The following is a 25,976-nucleotide window of genomic DNA, read 5'->3' as shown; positions in this document are numbered from 1 at the left end:
AGTGTATTGACTGAACTGTTGGTTTACCTCCATGGAAAGAGTCTGAAGGTGGTAGACACTCTGGAGTCCCTGTGACGTGAAGTAGTCGATGCAGTTTTGGCAGCCCAGGCTGGTTAAGAAACTGTTCAGAGAGAAAAGGAATCCCACTAAGACCAAGCGGCTGCGTCCTGTGAATTACATATTCACCCATGGAGAACATAACAAGCCAAGCACCACGGCATTTGCATTTGCATCTGCACAGGGATTTTTACCATCATATGAGATCATATGAGTGTATTCAGAATACTTGATTCAAATAAAGCATCTGTATTGTAATCATAATCATGATTAAATCAGTGATGGTACAAATACCAGTTTAAAAAATGATGAAACGTTGGGCTAGACGTGAATGCAATATACACTACCATTCAAAAGTTTGGTGAGATTTTTATTCCTCGCATTCTCACTGAGACTGCATTTATTTGATCAAAAATCGATTTATATTTTTTCGAATAGGCTACATAAATATATTTAAAAATGTAATTAATTCTTGTGATGCAAAGCTGAATTTCGAGCATCCTTACTCCAGTCCATCAGAAATCACTCTTATTTCAAATAGTTCTTATTTAGATGACTGAAAACAGTTGTGCTGTTTAATATTTTTGTGGAAACCATTAATCCTTTTTACAGGAATCTTTGCTGGTTAAAAAGTTCATAAGTTTTTTTTTTTTACAATGTAAATATTTTTTTCCGTCACATTTTTATCAATACATATTTGCCGAATATAAAAATTTCTTAAAAAAAGCTTTACTGACCCCAAACTTTTGAACAGTAGTGTAGTTAAATGAAATGCTGCATGCAAATGTTTGTGTATTAACATTTCAAAATTTGCATATGATTTCATTTTACAAATAAAAATGCAATCACAACATGCAATTACATTAATGATGCATAACAAGTTTTTCATTGCATTGATCTTTTTATTATAAATATTTCACCAATAAAAAAGGATTTGCTTGATACAATCAAAACAGGAAATGTTGTAAATATAAAGCCGACAGAGTTATTTTAAAGGTAGAGCAACTGAGACACACAGAACCACAAGTATGTGTAGGAAGGTATGCGTAACCTCTGCATTAAGCCATTATAAACAAAACATGGATTCAGAAACATTGGTTGCTTTGTCATAATTATAGACGCCGACTTTTAATTTCACCCTGATACATTAAGTATTAAATGTAGAGGGAACATTGATATTAATAATCAAATTTGTGACAATGGAGTCTGTAAAACATTGCAATGTGCATGGAAAATGACACATCTAGTTTAAAAATAAATATCCCTCAAGGTGCCAATATATAAGACTTATGACTGACAAAGTAGCACAGATGACAATGCGATTAACTGGGTAAATAATGTAAACAGATAACTGGGTGAAGGAAAATCTCAAAAAACCTGTCTAGAACGTGTTATACAGTGTCATATTTCAATCTGAAAGAAACTAAATATTTTTAGCACCATTAAGATTTTTTTTTAGTTGACAATTTTGATGACATTATTTTATTACACATTTTTATATGAAACATTTTAATTATTATACCAATTCTCATATCTGTAATAAAAATAAAAAGAAGATACGTTATTTAAATTATAAACAAGTATTTGTTGTGCTGTCTTCAATTTTTTATGCTTATTTAATTAAAAAAATACTGAAAAACAACTACTATAGCTGAAAATTGAAAATTACTTTTTTATTTAATATAAAATTACTTAAAATGTATAATATTATAAAAAAAATAATATTATAACATTTTAATATTATAAAAAAATTAATAATAATATTAATAATAATTAATGATCATAATAAAGTAATAAAATTAATTAATATTATTAAGAATAATGAGAATTACAAAAAAAGAAAAAAAGAAAGAAACTCCAAATCTATGACAGTAATGTGTATCTGTAGGGGAAATTAGCTTAATTGTCATGAAAATAATGTTACAGTGCAAAAAAAAAAACACTTAAATGGTGCTTAAATCCAATCAAGCAAAATATAATATCTAATATTTTTGATTTTGGGGTGTACCAGACATGTTTTTTTTTTTTGCGAGATTCACCCAAATGATGAAACTGCACAGGCCATTAATCAGAAAGGCACCTCGCCACCCCCTAAACGGCTGCATGTGATCAGTAATGTGTGTTAATAAGTAAACACAGAGAGTGGCTAACATTTGAATATGTATAATAAATGAAAAAGGCTTACATGTCTTGCACACTAAAGTGTGATTTGAAAATGTTTCTCTGACCAGCAGAGAAATATTTAGAAAGTTCTTACTCTTATGTACAAATAATTACTACGTCTGAAAAAGAAACCAAAAGCCTCTTTAAAAGCAAAGGTTTCATTATAATCGAAATCCTCTTTTGTGTATTAGCACAAAAGAAAAAGCATCAATATACCGTAATTCCATGATTAACCATGTAAAGACAAATGTGACCCTGGAGCACAAAACCGGTCTGAAGTAACACAGGTATATTTGTAGCAACAGGCAAAACTACATTGGGCCTCATTCATGAAACACGAGCAGAATAAATGTTTGTGTAAATCGTTCGTAAAGCTGTTCTGACGTAAATTTTCAGATTCATGAAAGTGTTCGTATTTTCAAAATGTTAGTTGGGACCAAAGAAATGTACACCTGCTCCCTGCCACGTGTAAATGGTGCGTAAAACGTTCTGTGTTCTTTTTGGCAAACTGATGACACTGAACTTTGATGCACTGCCATCATAATATTGTTAAAAAGTTAGTTTGATCTGGTTTTTTGTTTTTGTTTTTTTTTTAGCTGAGAGTTGATAAACTGTTTAGCTTTGGGTAAAACCATAGACTGTATAAAAACATGGACGTAGTGTCCGTGACGTCACCCGTAGGTTTCTAAAGAGCGTTTTTGAAGCTCAAAAGTGGGTGGAGCCGGCCGTCGCCATCTTGGCAGCGTCACCGCGCGTCACTCCCGGATAAAACGAAAATGGGCAGAGGCGGGAGCAGGTTGCTGAAGCCACGCCCACCTAGCTTGACGGTGGTGACAGCAGTGGCAATCCACCTGTCACTCAAGTGGCCACGCCCTTAATTATGCAGAACTTTAAGGCTTAATATAATTTAAACGGATGACTTATGAAAAAAGTCACCCCCCTCACAGTTGTCATCAAGTGCAAAATTAGCTATATAGACCAAAATCATTTTTTAACCAGGCTGTAAACATGTTTTTTTCTGCTGTAAAGTTGGGCAATTTAACATGGGGAGTCTATGGGATTGACTCCTTTTTGCAGCCAGCCTCTAGCGGCCAGTTGATGAATTACAGTTTAAGTCACTTCCTTGTTGGCTTCACGAGAGAGAGCGGGAGGTTGCCGCACGGGGAAAACGCAGTGCTTGTCACTGTCACTTTGTACCCATACCGTCCAATCAGTGGACAAATAGGACAAGAGGCGGGACAAATACTACACCGACCAATCATCCTACTGAACAACAATAGAGAAGTTAACATTGCTGGTTACTGCATTTTTATATTTAGTAATATTCTTCAAAATGTACTGCCGTGGATATTCCACATCATAACAACCAAATAGAGAGCTGGAAAAACGCTGTGCCACCAAAGCATTCTCAAGCGCCACCAGCTGGTCGTTTTAAGAAGAGCGCCTGACATTTTTGCTTGTGGTGTTCGGCCAATCACAATGCACTGGGTCAGCTGGCCAATCAGAGCAGACTGTGCTTGTCAAAGGAGGGGGCTTTGTTGAAAACGATGTGTTTGAGAGAGGCGGGGCATAGAGGACCTACAATAATGTACAGTATTTGAAAAATAATGTGTTTTTTGAACATTAAAGTGTATATAATGCTAACATAATGCTAACATTAAAGAATGTCAACATATTCTGTTACACCAAATACACAAAATAATGATCTTTAAAATAGCATCATATGACCCCTTTAAAATGATCAAAAGCAGCTGTAGATCATGTGTGTGTGTGTCGGGTTGGTGCTACTGCAGGGTGTAGTACCTGACGAGGCTGGGGTCAGGGTTGTAAGGTGGGGGAGGGGTACAGTGAGAGGTGGACACTATAGACTGAGACGCATGAGCTCCATTCACATCTCCGTTCGACTGCATGTGGTGTCCGCCCAGCATGTTCGTACCTGCAGCCACAAACCCACGGGAACCAGTCAACACACACAAATCAACAGATGAGCATCACATGGGATTTAGCGAAGTTAATATGAGCCACTGTCGGTGCAGATGTCATTGGTAGTGTCTCGCTTTTTATTCAGTGAAAGCAAAGCAAATCAAACAGGTGCTCTTGCGAAAAACAAGATTGTGTATTGAATATGCACTTGTAGTGTACTTCAAATCTTAATAGTACAGTTTTAAAGAGGTGTATTTGCAGATAATATATTATTACTGAAATAAAAGGACACTTAAGTGTACTTAAAGAGAGACACTTTCATGTTTCTTAGCACACTTTTAAAAAGTGCACTTTGTCAAATTAGAGGTTTTACTTTAAAGCACATTTTAAATCAATATTTTAATCATTTTTGCCATGCTTTAAAGAAGTACACTTACATGGACACATGAGAAGTACTTTATTAAATTTGAACCGTGTGTGTGTGTGTTTGATATTTGATATTGAAAGTTTTAATAACATTTTTATCCTGTTCTCCATTCATTTTTCCAATAGGGATTTTAAAAAAGTCACTAAAAGTTAAAAGCTATGAACAGTGCTGGGTAGTAATGTAGTCTGGATTACGTAATCGGATTCCAAAAATTAAGTACTTGTAATTAATTATATTACATTTTAAAATGCTAATAATCAGATTACAGTTACTTTTTAATGGATTACATGATTACATATATTTTAGATCCCTTAATCCTACCCAACATCTAAACGTAACATTCTACCACCCTACTATTAATAACCAGTAATTAGGAGTTTATTGGGCCAAAAATCATAGTTACTAGTTAGTTAATAGTGAGAATTGGACCTTAAAATTAAGTGTGACCATTTAAACTATAATACATTTTAATTTCATTGCAATTAATAACAGTTAAGTGTCTGAAAACATTACATTCGGTGTGTGTGTGTGTGTGTGTGTGTGTGTGTGTAAAATTAAGTGTGACCATTTAAACTATAATACATTTTAATTTCATTGCAATTAATAACAGTTAAGTGTCTGAAAACATTACATTCGGTGTGTGTGTGTGTGTGTGTGTGTGTGTGTGTGGGTGTGTGTGTGTGTGTGAGAGAGAGAGATGTGAAATAATGCAAACTTAAATTTCATGACCAATAAATATAGCTGGAAAATGCCCCTAATTTACAACCCACTGGCAGTTTTGTCAACAAGGTAATTGTATGAAATGTACAGTTTATATAAAGGCACTGAAATGTTGTGTAGGCTCTTACCCATATGTGACATGGACCCAGAGGGTCCTGCGCTCTGCTGAGTCTGCTGTGTCACGAGCTGATTCACTGAGGGAAGCTTGCTGATGGGCCCGTGGGTCTTATTCATGTTATTGAGTGTGCTATATGAACACGGAGAGGCTACATGACTCCTGTCAATCACATGAGAGGAATATAATTAATATACGGCACTCAATGTGGAACACTGAAGTACTAGATGCTAAAGAAAGAGCTGAAAGAGGTCATATTATGAACAGCTGAATATATTTTCCTCTTGTGAAAAAACAAACGTATATGTACTGTTATTGCAGATATACTTTCACATTTACATTGCAAAGCCCCCTCCTCAGTTTACCAATCTATTTACTGAGATTAAGCTGGCTTTTATGATATTTATGAGTTCTGACAGTTATGAAATTACAGTGAACATTGACTATGTGTTCCATGTGTGCTTATCAAGACCTGTATTCAGCAACTTGGCAGGTGTGACACTACCAGTGTTGGGGAAAGATACTTGTAATACATCTCCTCTTCTCCATGTCGCCTCTTCTTGATGTTGATGGAAGGGCCTGTAATGTTGGCTGGAGTCTGTTTGAAATCTGTGAGATCAGAAACAGAAGCTCCAGTTATAACCACAGATAACATAACTAAGAAACTTATATTGAATATGATATGAAGTGCTTGTGGAAATACATTGATGGCTCACTTCGTTTATTGGCATTTCCATTTTTGGCCACGCTCTCATTTAGAGCCTGTTGCTCCCTGAAATGATCCTCGTCTGCTTTGCGGTCTCGACCGGGACAGGCACAAATCCGGCCCTCAAACGAACGCCTGCCGAGAACCTGTCCGCTGAGCAAAAACATGGTAGAGTTCAGCTTTAGCTTCTAGCATAACCAAACTATTCAGCCTACGTCGTGTGAATAGTTTGCATGTTGTTGTCATGCAGTTCACAATTAAAAGAATACATTTCAATGCTCAATTCTAAGTACGTTTTTGTTTACTGTTGTTGTTCTGAATCAAAACCACTTAAAGGGAAAGTTCACCCAAAATTAAAATTCTGTCATCATTTGCTCACCCAGTGGTTCCAAACTGATTTGAGCTTCTTTCTTCAGTTTCTGGTCCCCTTTGACTTCCATTCTTCCATTCCATTCTATGGAAGTCAGTTGTGACTAACAACTGTTTAGTTACCCACATTCTTCACAATACCTTATTTTGTGTTCAGCAGCGGCCCTCAAACGAACGCCTGCCGAGAACCTGTCCGCTGAGCAAAAACATGGTAGAGTTCAGCTTTAGCTTCTAGCATAACCAAACTATTCAGCCTACGTCGTGTGAATAGTTTGCATGTTGTTGTCATGCAGTTCACAATTAAAAGAATACATTTCAATGCTCAATTCTAAGTACGTTTTTGTTTACTGTTGTTGTTCTGAATCAAAACCACTTAAAGGGAAAGTTCACCCAAAATTAAAATTCTGTCATCATTTGCTCACCCAGTGGTTCCAAACTGATTTGAGCTTCTTTCTTCAGTTTCTGGTCCCCTTTGACTTCCGTTCTTCCATTCCATTCTATGGAAGTCAGTTGTGACTAACAACTGTTTAGTTACCCACATTCTTCACAATACCTTATTTCGTGTTCAGCAGAAGAAAGAAACTCCTACAGGTCTGAAACAACTCCAGGATGAGTAAATCATGACAGAATTGTCATTTTGGGTGAACTGTCCCTTTAAGAACCACACTTTTGGAAGCAGAGAAAGATTTCAGTGTATTATGTGCTGTAGAAAACTTGAATGAAAAAGTGTGTATGAAAAAAAGTAATGGTGTTCACTCACTCTCGTGTCTCCAGCGTGATGATGATGAGGATGGGTCTGCGGTTCATTCCACCGACACAACTGCTGTTGCACATGAAATTATACAGAATGGTTGTGGACTCAGTCCCCACCTTGACAAAAGAGAGACATAATCAGTTTCCAGATGCATTACATTATATTGTAAATAGAGGATATGGTACCCTTTTCAGGGAAAAATATTTGCATTGAGAAGTCAAATTCACTTGAATAAATTAATTTAGATTATTCAGAAACACCGGATCCTGTGTGGGGTTGGGGGGTAACACTTTACAATAAGGTTACATTTGTTAACAATACGTAACTACTATAAATAATTGATGTTAAAAACTAACAAAGAAAATGAATTCCAAAGCATGTATTAATTTACATTAATTACATTAATTATGAATGTAGTTAATGTTAAATTCAACATTTAATAATACAATTCAAATAATTAAATATTATATCTATTCATATTATTTAACGGATCTGAGCTCACATGAACTAACAATGAACCATTGTATTTTAAAGCAATAAGCCCCAAGAAGCTGTGGTTTACAGTGAATTTATAACAGCTAAGGGGCGTTGTTAAAACTTTTGGCTGTTATAAATTCACTGTAAACCACGGCTTCACGGGGCTTATTGCTTTTATAAAACGGTTATTCCATATACGTAGTAAGGTTTCACAGAATAAAACAGAGCAAATAAAGTGTAATGATATTAATAAAAACAGTATTCTTCCACCAAACAATGTAGTTCCTCAGAAACAGTTGTGGTTAACAACAAAGTGGTTGCCGAGCAACACACAAAGTAAACAAAGGTTTATGTTTGTAGAGTAATTTACAACAGCTTCGAACGCGGCTCAGCCAATCAGAATCAAGGACCGGAACTATCCGTTTTATAATTATTAACTAACGTTGACAAAAATCATTAAATACTGCAACAAATAAATTGCTCATTGTTAATTAATGATGTAACTGTAGAGTAATTTACAACAGCTTCGAACGCGGCTCAGCCAATCAGAATCAAGGACCAGAACTATCCGTTTTATAATTATTAACTAGCGTTGACAAAAATCATTAAATACTGCAACAAATAAATTGCTCATTGTTAATTAATGATGTAACTAATTAAACGTTAATAAAAAGTTGACTAATGAGACCTTTTTGATATTCAAGAAATCCCGTTTTTTAATCCAGTTTTAGTTAAAAACGGCTGTTTATCACTGTTTTTGTACACTTAATACATTTCATTGAATAAATTATTAAAAAGAAACAGTTCCAAAAAGCAGTGTATTTATTGATCGAACACCAGCACTTACAGTATGAAAGAAATATGCACCTCTAGGTGGTGCCAACCATTTGATATTCAACACAAAACAAAGTGTACTACAATAAATTATTAAAAAGAAACAGTTCCAAAAAGCAGTGTATTTATTGATCGAACACCAGCACTTACAGTATGAAAGAAATATGCACCTCTAGGTGGCGCCAACCATTTGATATTCAACACAAAACAAAGTGTACTACAGTGTAAAAAGAGGTGTTGTAACTGAGAATAATCTCTGGGTTATTTATAGCCAGTCAGAGCATGTTTAGCGTCCTGAACTGAATGATCACTGCATGCTTTGACTCGTCATTTTACCATCAAACAATATGTATACTTGTGCACTTATGCATATAGATCTGCAATAATTCACAATATGCTTGTTTGCTGTCAACGGGAACAAATTGTACAAAGTGTATGTGAACTAAAACAGCACTAGAACATGTTATATGAAGCATGAGAGTGAGGAACAATATGGATTTTATAAAATAAATAAATATTAACATTTAATGCTTTATTTTCTAATATTTTATTCATATTAAAATATATATTAAAAACCTATAAACTAAATGGTATCTCAATAACACTAAAACAACACTGGGACTTACATGCAATGATTGAACTAACCTGTGGAGCCTCATACGGAGCGAGAGCACTCTGTCGGCCCGTCACAGGATCATCCACATACTGACACAGATTATTGCCCTCCACCCGAATCAAGTGACTGGCAGGAGCTGTCTGACCTGCACAGAGACAGCAGGACAAGAAAGATTATGAATTAGAAGTGGAAGGACAACAGGAATATTTCCGTTTGTGGCATGTGAAAGAGACCAAGTGTGAATGTGTGAGTTAGCTTTATTTTCAGTTCAAAACCTCACAAAACAATTTAGCTTTAGAATAATAGATGTATTGGAAACAAGACCCGACATTCAATGTCTCGTTTCAGAAAACAAGACAATCTGTTTACATTTTTACTTTAATACTCGAAAGTTATTTGGTCAATTAAATATGAGTGAATGAGCTGAAGACAAATGACAAAAAAAAAACCAAATATCCACACTTTCATTTTTGACCATAGAGTCTAAGGTGGATTGGATTTTCAGGATGTCAATAACCAGTTTCAACATTTAGTAGGAAACCTAAGTAATATATATAAAATACATTTATTTCATACCAAGTATAGTTCAAATCTTTTAACATATTTACTGACAGATAACTCGAGACTTACTAGTATAAAAATTATAATTAAACTTTATTTGGCGTACTTGTGCACAATGCACATTTCTTAATATTAAGCCTAAAATGTGTTTTAATGTCACCGCTGATGAGGATTGTATGATATTTGAATAATATCGGTCTTTAAATGCAAAATATTTAAAGTGTACCTGAAGTATATTTTGAAGTATACAATCCAATATACTTTGGTATATCTTTAGTTGAACTTCAGCACTACTTCTGCACAATTAAAGTGCATTAAGCACAAAATTACTGTAGTTGTTCCAATTTAGCAGACTTTAAGTATACCAGTTTAGTACACTAAAAGTACAATTGCAGAACATATTAAGTACATAAATATGAAAATGTATTTGTAGTATACTTACCATGATTTCAAATATATTTAAGCATATTTATTTTTCACTAGGGTAGTGTCACAAAGCAAGGCCAGACACAACAGGTAAGTGCAAATCGATGGAAGTCCTCTAGAAGCAACGGGTCCAGAATGTCGTCCCTGGTCACCCAGGAATGTTCCTCTGGTCCATACCCATCCCAGTCGACGAGGTATTCCAGCCGGAATCTTGGACATGGCGCAGACTGAGCAACTGTACACCCCCGTCCTAGCGGCTTTCCCTGGATGGTCTCGACTCGGAGCATGATGTTTTCGGGGCAGATGGAGACGATTAAATAGGTCCTGGGATATGAAATTGCCCGAGGAGCCCGAGTCGACGAGGGCAGGGAATGAAACAGAACATTCTGGGGTAAGTAGTTGTACCGAGAGCATAGACAACGTGGAAACGACAGGGTCTAGTTGGAGGGTACTCACCGCAGGAGCGGTTCGTAGGAGTGAACGGTAGACCGGACAGTGAGTGACTGTGCTGTGTGTGTATTTGTAGTGTGGCTTGATTGGTGACAGCAGGTGCGGGTGATCAGAACTCAGGTGACTGTGATCGGGTAATTATCCTGGATGGTGACTGAAGTGACTGTGATGAATCCCTGACAGGTAGTCTGGTTTTAGTAGGCAGTTGTTTTTAGTCAAATGATGGTGGTTAGCTGTATTTTGTTCACATTCATATCAGACAGTTTATATTATAGCAGTCCACTAGTTCTGAAATGTGTTCTATTTTGCTGCATAACATGTTCAGATCCTAGAACAGATAGTTGTATCTATAACAGCTGGTTTCACAAGTTATACAGTTTATCAGAGTACACTTTAAAAAGTTGTAACCTGAATTTGTTTGATTTTTTATCCTATATGATCTAACACTTAAAATGACTTTTGTTCATGTAACCTCATGTTTATCATGTTATTAGTATAATAATATTAACTCGTATTTTTGAGAAAAATAAAAACAGTTAAAGAAAATGTCACTACATCAATCACAATCTATTTTGTTAGGTTAGTGGTGTGTGTTTCAATAATGAGTTTAATTAATAAATGCTTTTAAATCGGCTGCTGTTTAAATATTCTGGGAAAGAATTTTGGTCAATAATTGTTACAAAAGTCAACAAATTGAAACAACAAATATCTAAACAAACTGTTGATTTTTTTTTAGTTGTACATGCTTCCACACGTCTGATCATATATAAAGTATTCATATGTAAATGTAAATGTTTTTTTTTTTCCACCAACACAAACAGTCAAATAACAGCAAAAATTGTTGCATTTCTGAATAAAGAATGAATTTTTTCATACTTTCATTGAAGTCCCGTCCGAGTTCATGGTTAGGACAGCGTTTGACCACCTCTGTGACGTGTTCGGCTTTCTTGTAGATGGGCATGGCTCGTATCACGCTGCCGTTTGGGGGCGAGGAAGCCAGTTTGATCTGAATCGGACAGGTCTTGGCGATCTGACAGTACAGCTTCTTGAGCAACGGAGAGTACTGCAGAAATATATATATATATATACATATATAACAGAAATAAACATTTGAAACACTGCTTACAGTGAAACCAAGATTTAAAAAAGGCATATTATTTCTAAAAAAACACTTTGGTCCTGGGTCTGTTATGGAAATACATTGGTCTTTATGACACTAAATGGCCACACATGTTAAAAATATGATTCTTTATAGATGAAGACAAGTCATCGGATTATAAATGAAGATATCATCTGATGAGGTCTTTCTCTTACACACACACACACACACACACACACACACACATACACACTCACAAGCATGTAAGAGCTTGTCTAAAACTATAAAGACATCCCAAATATTCCCTCAAAAACCAAATGTACAAGCCTGCTTTGTGCAGACTTGTATTAATGTGATTCAGATTTTATGAAAGGGACATTGTATGCCAGGTGCTGAAACAGAATAAATATCATGAACACTGTTTGCTGAATGTTTGCTCTTTGCACTTTATACAATCATAAGTGTTTCCCATAAAGCTACATTATATAGTTGTCTAACTTAAATAGTACAAGTGACATCTGATCTGTCGGAAATCATATTAGAATAAAATTCAGTGTCAGAATTAAACAAACCTAACTGTAAAACCAAAATAGCTGACTGAACCTAAGGCTGATGATACACGGGGCAACTTTTTTTGAGCAATGTTGCTTGGGCACTTTTCCATTGAGAATGGGTAACAAATTTCTGTCTGGATGTCTCACCTGGTTGCCCATCGATGGCAACATTGCCCAAAGTTGCCCAGCATCATTACTTAAAATTAGGGCTGCACGATTATGACAAAAATCATAATTGTCGATTATTCCCTTGAAATTGTAATTGCGATTGTTAATTCCGATTATCACTATTTACATTGAATGATGTTTATACCATTGTTTGATGCAACTACATGCTGTATTTTTATATGAAAATAAATAAGCTGAAACACTCTAACTGAAAAACTTTTAGTGCTTTTCTATAGTATTAAGCCTCAAAATGAACTATACATCGGATTGGTTTCTTCTTTAAATTATAAAAAAAAGTAAAAATATGAATGGTATTATAATGTTATACGAAAACTAAAATTAAAACAATGGAAAAACCCTTAAGATAACATGTAGAAAGAAAAAAATGCATCTTAAGCGTGCAGAACAACATAAGTGGACTTTGAACGAATAATTGCCGCTTTGAACGATTACGTAATTGTGGCATCCATAATTGTAATCGCGATTAGAAATTCGATTAATTGTGCAGCCCTACTCAAAAAGTTGCCTAAAGGATAGAAAGAAAAAAAAAACTGGAATTATTTATTAAACATTAAATTCGGTTGTTTATACTCGACTTCATTTGTTTGCTTGTTTGTTGAAATGTATTTTGTTTTGGAGAAGCAAATAAGAAATATTTTAGAAATAATTAAGTATATATATTTTCATGAAGTAATAAAAAGTCAAACATTACACAAAAGATAAAATCAATGTCAGCAAATAGTTGCAGATAAAATGTGAGAAAAATAAACAACTTTTAAAAATTTTAGAGCGATATAAATTACTTTTTCAGAACTCAATTTCTTATATGATGCTAAAGATGGTGGATGGTGGATGATACATTTATAATCTCATAACATAGAAGTTAATATCATAATATATCACAATATTATTTGAAGGATGCGACTCATCAACACTATGATAAACGCATAGCATAATTTGTGTTGAGTTATCATTACAAATGTTTCATCATTCATCTGTATCTTTGTTTACAATTTCCAGAAAAATCTACAAAAACCCCTCAAAGTGATTTCCCTGCTAATCTCATAAATCTACAGTAAAAGTAGTGTAATAGTATTTTTTTTTCTCTGTGTATATAGTGTTTAACTGCAGTTCTGTCATGACCACTCTCGGAGGAATTGGCATGGCAATGTACATGACAATGTTAATGTATTTGGTCTTGGTGGAATAGATCTGCTACGCTGCTGCTGCGGCAGAGCAAGTACTGAGACTTGCTACTGCCAATACATCCACAAAATGCTGCTGTGAGCATGTAAGAAATACTGCTGCTGCAAATATAACATCCATGAAATAACCCCCATATAGCATACATGAATCACCTCGTAGCAGATCTATACAGGTGGAGCTGGGGAAGGTGGAGGGTTTCTGAAGCAAGCTGCAACTGCTACGGCAAGTACTAGTCATATATTTGAATGTTGAGCAGCGAGCTCATTGGCTACCAATACAGGAGAGAACCAATCAGCTGTGCCATGTGATAATGATGTCATTAGGTCAGATTGAATTAGACCTATCGGACTGCGCCATCTAGAGTTTTATGCCAGAACTCTGTATCTATTTTACTAATGCAAGAACATCAGCACAACTTCCTCTCACACTTTCACTGAGAGATTATGCAAATGAGTAACATAAACACACAGAGAGGAGAGAGCAGCATAAATGACTGGGTGCAGATGAGTGAGCAGCACAGGCAGACGTCTCAACTCGCCCATCTGACGCTCACACCCTCATTCACATCATCCTGCCACTGTTTCACACTCAATCCATACACAGTACTCCTGGAATACTTTTCAGCTGAAATTCTCATTTGGTTGAAAGAATTTAAATTCATTCAAAAATGGCTTGAAAGATAACACTTTAATGTGTTGACACCACACAGGAACATGAAGAGCTCCATTAGTGATGCTCCTACACTCCTAAAAAAAAAAAAGGTTCCAAAACAGGGCTTTAACAACGATGCCACATTTAAGCTCCCCAAATACATTTTTAGTGACCAGTTCTTAAAAGAACCATTTTTTTTTTAGTGTGAAGAACATTTTAACATTTAGAACCCTTTTCCAATTTAAAGAACGTTTTGTGCAATAGAAAGGTTCCTAGGATTCTAAAGGTTCTTCATGGAACCATAAATGCCATAAAGAACTTTTTTTTTAAGGGTGTAAAAATAAAGATTGTTCCATAGATTCTTACTTTGTAGCACATCTTAGGTTTAACAAAGAACAAGGACCTTTATCAAGAACCATTTTTTGCTGCATAGGGTTTGAGTGGCTAATCGTTGTTGAAGTTACATTACAGGTTGTCCAGATCAAGATTTAAATAACTTATCTGGAGAATAAATAGTTATTGGCTTAAAAGTGTCTCTTACACTAAAATAAAGGTTCCAAAAGGGTGTTTTCACAGCAATGCCATGCAAGAACCATTTTTGGGTTCCCAAAGAACCTTTCAGCAAACAGTTCTTAAAAGAACCGTTTTTTCTTAGTGTGAAGAAAATTTTAATATTTAGAAGAAACTTTTTCTAAAATAAATCCAGGGTTCCATGGATGCTAATGGTTCTTTTCACGAAACCTTAAATGCCATAAAGAACTTTTTTTAAATTTTATTTTTAAGGGTGTAACAATAACGATTGTTCCATAGATTCTTACTTCGTAGCACACCTTAGGCTTAACAAAGAACACACTTTTTCTCAAGAACAGTTTTTGCTGCATAGGGTTTGAGTGGCTAATCGTTCCTGAAGCTACTTTACAGGTTCTCCAGATCAAGGTTTTGATTTCTTGATTCTTTAAATAACTGGAGAATAAATAGTTATTGACTTAAAAGTTGATCTTACACTTAAATAAAGGTTCCAAAAGGGTGTTTTTACAGCATACAAGAACCATTCAGTGAACAGTTCTTAAAAGAACCATTGTTTCTTGCGAAGAACATTTTTATAGTCAGAATAGACCTTTTTTTTTTCCCTCTATAAAGAACTTTTTGTGCAGTGGAAAGATTCTATGGACGTAAAAATTTCTTCATGAAACCACAAATACAACAAAGAACCATTTTTAAACGTGTGTGGCATCAGATGGTCAGAATTAACCCTTTCTGCTTTTAATTGGAGCCTTGATTTTTTTTAAAGTCTTTAACCTGAAGTATTTTGCAGTAATCCATGAAAAGACAAAAGCTCTACACACTAGAGAAAACTCTGACGTGGACAGGAATCCTTGAGGGCTCAAATCAAGCGAGAGCCCAGTGAACTGGACTATCAAAAGCTGGACCTACATGTGTGAAATTCTGTGAAATAATATTACATTTAATATAATAATTTCATCATTTTTAAACAAAGCCCTCTATATTGCAAGCATGCAAAACAAAGCAGGGAACACGCATTTGGTTTGTAGACGGCTTGCTTGATTACACTGGCAGCGCTGCATCGCTCGCCTGCAGTGTAGACACAGCGTACGGTGGAATAAGATGATGGGCTGGAGGAAGGTGAGCATTGGAAAGGCGCACGTTCGGGCAGGCTCGGCGGCCTAAGTGATAATGACGAGTCTGACAGCCTGATGGACAAGTTTCAGCATGCCACCTGCAAATTCAGCCAACTCCCCATCTCCGTCAATAAATTCACAAATGTGCTGCCTATGCTAACGTCTGTGAAATTGCAGCCAGCATCACATACGCTACCGCTCCATTGTTCCTCCCGAGACACGCTGCGAGAAACAGTTGCACACTGCAAATAAAGAAAAAAAATTCAAGTTCCTTAAAAATGAAATAGTAATAAAGACTTCATCATTTTAATACTTAAAGTACATGATGAAGGAAAACATATTGCAGTAATATAAAACATATTACAATAATAGAATAGTTAGAATAAACATAGACAGTTCAAATGAACAAGGAGGGTTTTTTTTTTCTTTAGAGGTTGTTCTTTTCGCCAAAAAAAAAAAATTCTGCCATAATTTTTTTCACTCTCATGTCATTCCTGTAAGAATCTGTTTTGTGGAACACAAAAGAAGATATTTTGAAAAATGTCCAATGCCCACAGTGTTGTTTTGGACCCCACTTACTTTCATTGTACAGACAAAAACAGTTGAAATATTCTTCAGATTTTTATTTTGTTTTAATTGTACTTGGAATATTTCTTAGAGGAAAATGATATCTCTAAAAAATAGCCTTATATAGTTTTTCTCCACATCATATCAAAACTAATATTTTGTATTTTTACAGCACATTGATGACATTTATTCTCAAGTTTTTCCGATTCACTTAAAGTCTGTTTGAGCCTCGTCTGAGCTCAGAGTACATAACTGATTTCCATATTTTTGGAGAATCATATTTTGGAGTTGGCTGCTGTTTGCTGACATGTTGAAACAAGTATTCTTTACAGGGAGGGGCAGAACTTTTTTTTTTCTTCAAAACAATTCAAATATTCAACTTTAGAACCCAAAGAAACATTTCTTTCCAAACTGTAATGTAAAGGGAAAACCCTTTTGCTTTTGCATGTTTCAGTTTAATTTCAGATCTCTGAATTCAGAAACTGAATAATTGACAAGACATTTTTGAGCAACATTTGAGGTTAAAATTGCATAAGGAAAAGTTCAAGTAAAAAAATATATTATGGATGTTGTGACTGATAAATTTTGCAGAACGTCCAAGATGCTCTTTTCCACACAATGAAAGTGAACAGCTGTCCCTAAGTTCTGACAATCTGCAAATTTTTTATTTGTTTATTTGTATTTATTTATTTTTTGGTCTATGCAAGAAAGATGATTTTGCATGATTTTTCCATTTTTGGTGAACTATCATTTTAGGTTCATAGCAAACGAGTCAAACCCAAACTAGAAAAATTATGGAAGGACCAATCGATTTTATATTTAAAAATGAACAAATATAGTGCAGTCTGTGGGCCTGCACATCTGTATGAAATCTCAGCAAATGTGTGTGTTTTGTCATTTTGAGAGGAAGGATGCGCTGGCTTCGGGCCGTGTTTAGACCCGCTCGCTGACTATGAGGGTAAAAGCTAAGAAGAGCAGACTCAAATACTCCAGAAGCAAAGACGTGCTCAGACTTGCCCTACTTATATGCCAACAATGAAAAAAAGTGTGGGGGTCTTTATTGGAAAAGCTGAGGTGTCAGAACTCATTTTCATCCCTTATGACAGCTCCTGCTTTAAGCCTATAATGTGCGTTTGAGAGCGAGCCTTTAAACAGTTATCCCTAACACACAATTTGTTTTTATGATTCACTCGGTGATATCATACCATAATTGGGGCCTAAAAAGACAGAGGCAAAGGCCCAGACATGATTCAGGAAGATAGCAGAAAATGACCTTAAAACCTTTTCAGCTATGAAAAAAGCCCCAGCTTTAGGAGCTCGCACAAGGTCAACTGAGGAGTGCAGCTGAATGAATGGAAGGACTTCAGAACCAAGGACAGAGACGTGGACTCTGAACTCTACACTGATACACTGGTCGATTTTGAGCATTACTGGCTACGATCTTATTTATTATTACTAAATAAAAGCAGAATGATAAGAAGGAAAGTATTTGAATGAAAAAAAAAAATCTGTTACAATTATTCACCCTCAAACTGTTCCAAACCTCCTGTATAAATGTCTTTCTTCCATTCAACACAAAAGTAGTTATTTTGTAGAATGCCTCCTGAAAATGAATGGTAATGAGAGAGAAAAAAATAATGATATGGTTTCATAAATGCACTGTTCTGATATCTTCTGAAACCATATGATCTCTGAGTGATGAAATGACTAAAATTTAAATGATTATTTCTTAAAAATCTTCCCCTCCTGGTGTAACGTCTTGATGTGCCAATTCTGAATATGCACAAATGCAAATGAGATTTAAGAGCTGCTACCAATATGAATGTGTGCAAGAAATAAAGATTAAAACTTCCAGTCGCTTCTGAAGCTATTGTATGGCTTCAGAAGACTTGAAATGTAGTGCACATGTAGTATGGACTACATTCATTCATTCATTCATTCCACGGTCCCCATCAGTGCTGTTATTGTTTACTAAACTAAAACTAAAATTAAACTTATTACAAATATTTTCATAAATTGAAATAAATCTGAAATAAAATTAAATATAAACATAACAGACACAACTTACACTTAAAAATCTTAAATGAAAATTAGAAATAAATAAAATAAAAAGTATTATAAAATAAATAAAAGCTAAATATTTTTTTTAAAGAACAAAAAAATTAATAAAAATTGGCATAACACAATTAATAAAACTTTAAAAAAAAAACTGAAACTGAAAATGTAAAAAATAATAATAAAAAGAAAGCTAATAATACTATTTCAGTATAGCAATAAAAATCAGTTGTATGGAAAAGAGCAGTTAAGACATTCTGCAAAGCATCTTCTTTTGTGTCATACTGAAGAAAGAACATGTGAATTAACATGAGTAAATGTGTGCATGTCACTCATATACTCCTTTAAGCAGGTTGTGTGAAAGCCCCGTGACATGACATGCGGTTTATTAAAACAATTAATACAAGCAAAATTATTGGCAGACATCAAAGCCAGAAGGATTCGTGTGAGTGAGGAAACATTACCATGACAATTCTAACATAGGCGATTGTGCAACACAGAATGTACGAATGGTTCATCCGTGAGGCTGGCTGAGAGGAATGTTGTTTCAGGTAGTGGTGAGAAGCCCACTGCGGATCAAGTAGATTACAGTCAAAATGCCCCCATGCCTCTCCCAAAGCATCCCGAGGCTACACAAACCCAAGAGCATCATGCTTTAACCCTTCAGTTCGCTACACAATGACTCACTTACCCCTTACACAGTAATCCCAGATATCCTCAGCCTGCAAGCCTTTGTATTACGCCTGGAAATTCCCCGAGTTTGAGGTTACACTGGCATTCCACATAACTTGACAATAATCCTGAGCCATTTCTCCCTTTCTCCGTTTCTTTTGGAGGATAAAGTAAACAATTTAATGGTCTTTAGAGTGGGCGGCAGAGTGAAAACGAAAGCTGTCGCAAAAAAAGTTAATAAATAAAAGTAGCAAGGCAAGCAGCTTCTTGTCGTCCTGTGATGGACATTTGCATCTAGTAGATGTTCTGAAGTTACAAAAAAGGCGTGGAATCTATGATATTCTTTAAATGAATCAGATGTGGCTTTTCTTTGTCTTTTTTTTAAAGATCAGATGTAACTTTTTTTTCTGTTCCAGGAAAACAGATCAAAAATATTGATGAGTCATCTTGCATTTACGATCGTAAAGATATTTCTGTCCAATCAAATGCAAGAGAATCTTCCTCCCGTACTGCCACCTTTGGAAATGTTACTTTATATAGAAGAACCAATACTCATTTCTGAATCTACTTTGAAATCTGCCTTCAATTTGTGGGGTGAAGACACCAAGGACCAGTTTTACTAAACAGGGCAAATTAGGGCGAGAGCGCAATTCTAAAACAGCACCGATGGGCGTGGAAATTTCTGCGGGTGATTTACTAACGATGCGCAAATTAAAGAACACCGACGCAACATCTCATTTCCATATCGACCAACGCTATATACCAAGCACAGCGCAAATTGAATGCAGAGCTGATGCCTATCAGTTGCGGGTGATCTACTTACGACACAGGCGCTAAATAGTTTAAGACATGCTTTTTTTTGGACGTTAAAAAATGGCGCAAATACCAGTCATTTGACGAGCGCAAATGTTAGTAAATTGCATTGCGTTGTTCATTTTAATTCTCTCCTCCCATAAATTTTGTGTCTGAAAGGGAAACTCCTACAAATGCATATGCAAAAAGTTTAGGCTCAAAAATAACTGTCCACGCCTTTTCAGCACTAATTCTTCACTACGCGTCTTTAGTAAATCCTGACACAGTACTATTTTAACGCCAAAAGACAGTTTGCGTTGGCGCAAGCTGTTAGTAAATCTGGCCCCAACACTCTTAAAAATAAAAGTTATTTATTGCCATTGATGGTTCCATGAAGAACGTTTAACATCCATGGAACCTTTCCATTGCACAAAATGTTCTTTATAGTAAAACGGTTCTTTAGATAGTTAAAATGGTCTCTAAGAAAAAGTGGTTCTTTTAAGAACTGTTTATTGAAAGGTTTTTGGGGAACCAAAAAAAAAAAAAAGTTCTCCTATGGGATCACAACAAAACCCCCCTTTAGGAACCGTTATTTTTAAGAGTGGATGGCAACAAGATGTAAACTTGATTAGAGTATAAATAACAAATGTGAAATTACTAATTGAAAATGTAAACTTGTTTACTCATAAGCTTTGACAAAAAAAAATAAATAAATTGTACCACCTCCAACTAAAACAAGCTCAACATAACTGCTTTAGACATACTTTTCAGTTTTTATGAATATGTTTAAAGTAATGTCCACTCACATTATATGAAGACTCAGCATATATCAGTACTCTAAATGATTATTTTTAACATGGAGGCCCACAAGCTGCTGTCACATGATCAGCTGAATAGTACTTTCTTAATCTCGATAACCCTACTGTTATTGGATTCTTGGATTTTGTGGAATGAATAAATCATGGGACAATAGTTACGTTTAAGTCTCATAACATTGGTTAATGGAAACGCCGTCATTTCTCAATACTTTTTTATCGACATAAAATATTGCCTAAGTTTTGCGCAAATCTGTAATGGAAACGCGCCTAATGAGATATTTCCACAATAGCATATTGGTAACCTACTTTGTTTGCTGCATCAGCACTAGTAAGTGTCATAGTAAGTGACTTCTATCATATCAGCCACTGCCAAATAAACAAAAATACGTCCCCTTTAAAGGTGCACTTAATAATTTTTTATTGTTTATGTTGCACTACAGCAATCATCTTGGACTTACTGACAACTAGTGGCATGGAGCATCATTTTCATGCAGAATCATGCAAAAGTCTTCAGAGATGGATGCCACTGCAGAAATTATATCTTGAATTTTTTTTTTTTTATGTGCAAATTTTCACAATTCTTCAAACTTCTGAGTGCATACTTCACCCAAAAATGATTTACTCACTCTCATGTTGTTTTCAAACCTGCATTTCTTTCTTTTTTCTGCAGAACACAAAAGATTTTTAAAAAATTAAGAATGTTGGTTCCATGGACAAAAAAAACAAAAACAATAAGACAATAATAATAATCATTAAAAAAAAACATATTTTATGTACCACAGAAGAAAGAAAGTTAAACAGGCTTAGAAAGTGTTAGGGTTAAGCAAATAATGTCCTTTCTAAACATTATTTCTAGTCTTCATTGACTGAAGTAATGTCATATGTAAACAGCTATGACACTTTTGATCAGAAATGCTGACTTCATGACATTTCATGCACACTTTGAGTCGAAAGCTCAAAATCCTGAAAACGTATGATGGTTAGTTAAATCTAGACCAATCCGAAATTTTGATCCACTATGCAAGGAACATTCCCACAGAGTTCCACATGCATGAAGATTTAATATAGAGAAAACAAGATAGTATGTAACACAGTATCATTATATCTATGGCGCTAGCTAAGGAGCCAAACACACTCAAATGTAGGGCCTGCTTCTCTTATCCTAAAACGTAAACAGCAATCTGTGCTGCAAACTCCACTTATGCTCATTTTAAAAGCTTATCCTGCTGTTATTGTTGCTTACAGGGGCCTGGTCTTTGAGAATGGAGCGGAATGTGGCGCGTCAGAGGTGACAGTCTTCACAGGCCGACACTGAGTGATGGCCATAGCACTCACCTTCCTGGGACCGCTATCACCTTACACGTCCACAGAAAGTCAGAGACCAAGCCTCACGCTTGACTTCATCCAACAAACAGCCCACACAGGAAAGATCCCCATCTCCTGTTTCAGAGGGTCATCTTCATGACAGACTGATGTAGCACCTTTGGACTTTAGGGAAAACACGGATTGCTCTGGTTTCAAGCTCCTCTGCTTGACATTACTGTGATTCTTTTCCTGTGTGGATGCACTTTGTTTAAGAAAAACCTTATGAGTACTATCTCTCATATACAGATCTGAACTAACCCATAACTTAAGGTTGATAATTCTGTAAGCAACCACCAAGCAATGCACTAGCAACCACTCAGAAGACCCTAGCAACTGCACATCTACATGCTAAAAACACCTTACTGCTATTATATACCATAACAATGCCGTAGAATTAAGGCGTACAAGGAAAATTCACCTCCCAAGTTTCATTAGTTACCTTAAATTTCAAGACGAATCGTGCAAATGGTAACAAAACAGGTTATTGTGCAAGATCTTTATAGTTTGAGAATAACTTGCTTTGAGCTCCAACAAATTCTAAAAGCCAAAGCAAACATGTAAACACAACCAAACATTAGATGCACTAAAGAATGAAACTTGATGATTCTGTCATTTTAAGGGTTTACTAAGGAATTTCAAAATTCATAGCGTTTTTGATAAGACAAACTAAACTGACGCTAAATATAAAGGTTTTGCACTTTTTGAATTATTGTAGCTCAAATACAGCGCTTAGAACAGTCTGTAGCAGTTTCCTTTTAAAACTACAATCATACAAGTGCATGCAATTAGACTTGCCTTATTCTTTTAACATCACGTTTTAATTTATATGTATGTTGAAGAGCAGGAATATATTTCAGATGCTGTTAATTGTCGTCTAATTTTTCATTTTCACAATTGTCAACAATAGTTTATTTTGCAGCTCATAAAATTCCTAAAAACTTAAAAAGTCCATAAAACTTTTCAATCTAAATGAGGTCATAAAACTGCTAATATAAGAATTATTTAAAAAATATATACTACGATATACAATACGGTTCAAGAGTTTGGGGTCAGTAAGATTTTTCTTTACTTTTATTCGGCAAGGATGCTTTAACTACATCAAAAGTGACAGTGAAGACTTTTCCATTCTTACATTTTTTTTTGTTTTAAATATGCATATAAATATAAGAAATATATTTAAATATACTGTTTCATCAAAGAATCTTGAGAGAAAATAAAAATCACAGTTTCCACAAAATATTAGAATGATTTCTGAAGGACACATGTGACACTGGAGACTGGAGTAATGATGCTGAAAATTCAGTTTTAACATCACATGAATGCATTTCTGGTTTAATATATTTGAAAATGTAAAGAGTTATTTTAAATTGTAATAATATTTCACAATATTACTGTTTTTACTGTATTTTTACTCATATAAATGCAGCCTCGACCGTGACCATAAGAATTTTCTTTCAAAAACTTTTAAAAATCATACAGACTCCAAACTTTTTAACAGCAGGGTAGGTTATATGGAGAACAACAGCATGTCACACCACAGGACACTGCTTGAAATTTCATTTCAACTACGATGTTTAATTCTAAGAAGCACGTTGAAAAAGAGGAACAAAGCGGGAACGCCGCCAAAATGAGAGTCTTGAAAATGAGCCGCCAAAACAGTGAAGAAAGGGCAAACAAGCAACTGAAGAAGAGTAAAACTCATGCCTGCACATTGTGAGCAAAATCGTCAGTGAGTGTGGGAAAAGAACTGTGTGTGCACGGGCTCACGAAGAGCTCACGTGATACGGTTGCACGTTGTACTCACCGTCCAGGTGGCTGACTTGGCGGTGCTCGACTGCTGGAAGGTGACCTCGAAGTTGTGCGGCCCGGGGTAGTCAGTGTTGGAGGGGATGGCCGGGGCTGGAGACATGGCCTCGAAGGTCGAGTTTGGCTGGGAGTAGGGTGACGGCGTTGGCACGTTGGAGGTGGTCTCTGAGCTGTAGGGACTGGTAGACGCTGCTCTGTTCCCCAAACCTTGTTCCATACTGCTGCTCAGTAGGCTGTACTGAGACTGAGAAGAAAGCAGAAAGAGAAGGAGGGTGAAACAGGTAGAGAAGTGGGAGGGAGACAGGTGAAGGAGGGAGGCAGAAAGTTGACTTTGAGGGAAAGAGGGAGGAGATAAGACTCCATCCACTCCACTTCTAGAGCTCCAGGTACACCGCATCGGGACGTACGAGAGGGAGTCAAGCCTCCAGGCGAAGGGTAGGTTACAAAACACAACCTTAATCTGTCCAGTGTCTAATTGCCTGCCATTCTCTTCTCTAACTTCCAAACACAAAACTCACAGATCATGCCCACAACTCATAAACGATGACGTTTTGTGCTAGAAGTACAGCTCGACAGATGTGTTAAAAGTAAAGCTCAGCTGGACAAAGAAATAATGACATGATAACATCAGCTAATTTGGTAACAAACCCTGAATTTTCATGCTTTTGATGAGTTCAAAGTCCTCAAACATAGACATTTTCTTTGTTGTGTTTTATTTGTTTCACATTTCCATGCATTCTGAATATTTATAGCATACACTGTAAAAAAAATAAATAAAATAAAATCTGTGACATTTACGGTAAAATACCGGCAGCTGTGGTTGCCAGAACTTCACCGTAAAAAATATGGTAGCAACATTTTAGACATTTTAAATTCACAATTAAATACCGTATTTCATTAACTAATGTAATATTAATAAACCAACATATTGAAGTGCTAATATCTGTTTTGAACCATTGTAATGCACTGATAACCACCAAAACCTGGTGGTAATGAGAAAGTCACGTGATGAACCAAAGCTCATCACAAACAGCTTTTCTACGAGCTGAGGAGGGCAATATTTATATATTCAAGGGGCACAGTGTCATTCACACAAACACTAAACCCCATCATGGTGACACACATGATACTGAAATAATGCAATAACATTAATTTAACAACATTATATGTAAGATAAAACCCTAATGTACACAACTGACAAAAAAAAAAACTAAGAAGAAACAGTTATTTCAACAAAAAAACATCAAATATGAAGTGTCATGCAGGGAATTCTGGGAGTGTCAATTTACGTTTTTTCACTGTAAATTATACAATGGCTTTTTCTTTTTCACTTCCAAAAACCGTATTTGTAACAGTATTTTACTGTAACATTACATTAAATGTAATTACATTTATCCACCGTATATAGTATGGAAACTTACCGTTAACCAATTAACAGGTTTTTACTGTAGAATTTTTACAGTCTTTTACTGTTAAAATCACAATCATTTAAGTTTAGAACTGTTAGCATCGCTATCATTCATACTTTGTTTTTTTGTTTTTTTAATTGTCCCATATCATTTGTATGGAAGCCCATTTCCGCCACTGAAGAACTTTTTATTGACTTTTTATCTCACAATCCTGACTTTTTTTCTTGCAATTGCGAGCTTACATCTGACTTTTTTCTTTTTAAATTGCTTGTTATAAAGTCAGCATTGCAAGATATAAACTCACAATTCTGAGGAAAAAGTCAGAACTACAAGTTTATATCACGCAATTTTGAGTTCTGACTTTATAACTTGCTATTGGAAGTTTATATCTTGCAATTCTGACTTCATGACTTGCTATTGGAAGTTTATATCTTGTGATTTTCACTTTATTTCATAAAATTGCCCATTTTATCTCACAAAAGTACGTAATTCTGAGAAAAAAAAATATTTTTTATAAGTTTATCACAATTTTGAGTTCTGACTTGCAATTTAATGTATATATCTCACAATTCTGAC

General features: G+C 35.4%; 1 protein-coding gene across 1 annotated transcript in view; it reads right to left on the bottom strand.

The window, feature by feature from the left end:
• tp73 (tumor protein p73) overlaps positions 1-25,976 on the bottom strand; it is a 35,738-nt gene that overhangs the window by 4,437 nt on the left and 5,325 nt on the right. Inside the window, exons 4-12 of the mRNA XM_016499964.1 lie at positions 23,990-24,235; positions 11,475-11,661; positions 9,191-9,306; positions 7,241-7,350; positions 6,122-6,264; positions 5,930-6,014; positions 5,419-5,567; positions 4,024-4,156; positions 28-121 (exon numbers count right to left, since the gene is read on the bottom strand). Of these exons, the coding sequence (XP_016355450.1) occupies positions 28-121; positions 4,024-4,156; positions 5,419-5,567; positions 5,930-6,014; positions 6,122-6,264; positions 7,241-7,350; positions 9,191-9,306; positions 11,475-11,661; positions 23,990-24,235 (1,263 nt within the window). The remainder of the gene's footprint in view (positions 1-27; positions 122-4,023; positions 4,157-5,418; positions 5,568-5,929; positions 6,015-6,121; positions 6,265-7,240; positions 7,351-9,190; positions 9,307-11,474; positions 11,662-23,989; positions 24,236-25,976) is intronic.

The sequence above is a fragment of the Sinocyclocheilus anshuiensis genome, unplaced genomic scaffold (genome assembly GCF_001515605.1).
Source record: "Sinocyclocheilus anshuiensis isolate Anshui unplaced genomic scaffold, SAMN03320099.WGS_v1.1 scaffold358, whole genome shotgun sequence".
In the NCBI taxonomy this organism is placed as follows: Eukaryota; Metazoa; Chordata; class Actinopteri; order Cypriniformes; family Cyprinidae; genus Sinocyclocheilus; species Sinocyclocheilus anshuiensis.
This window is presented reverse-complemented; position numbering and strand designations above follow the sequence as displayed.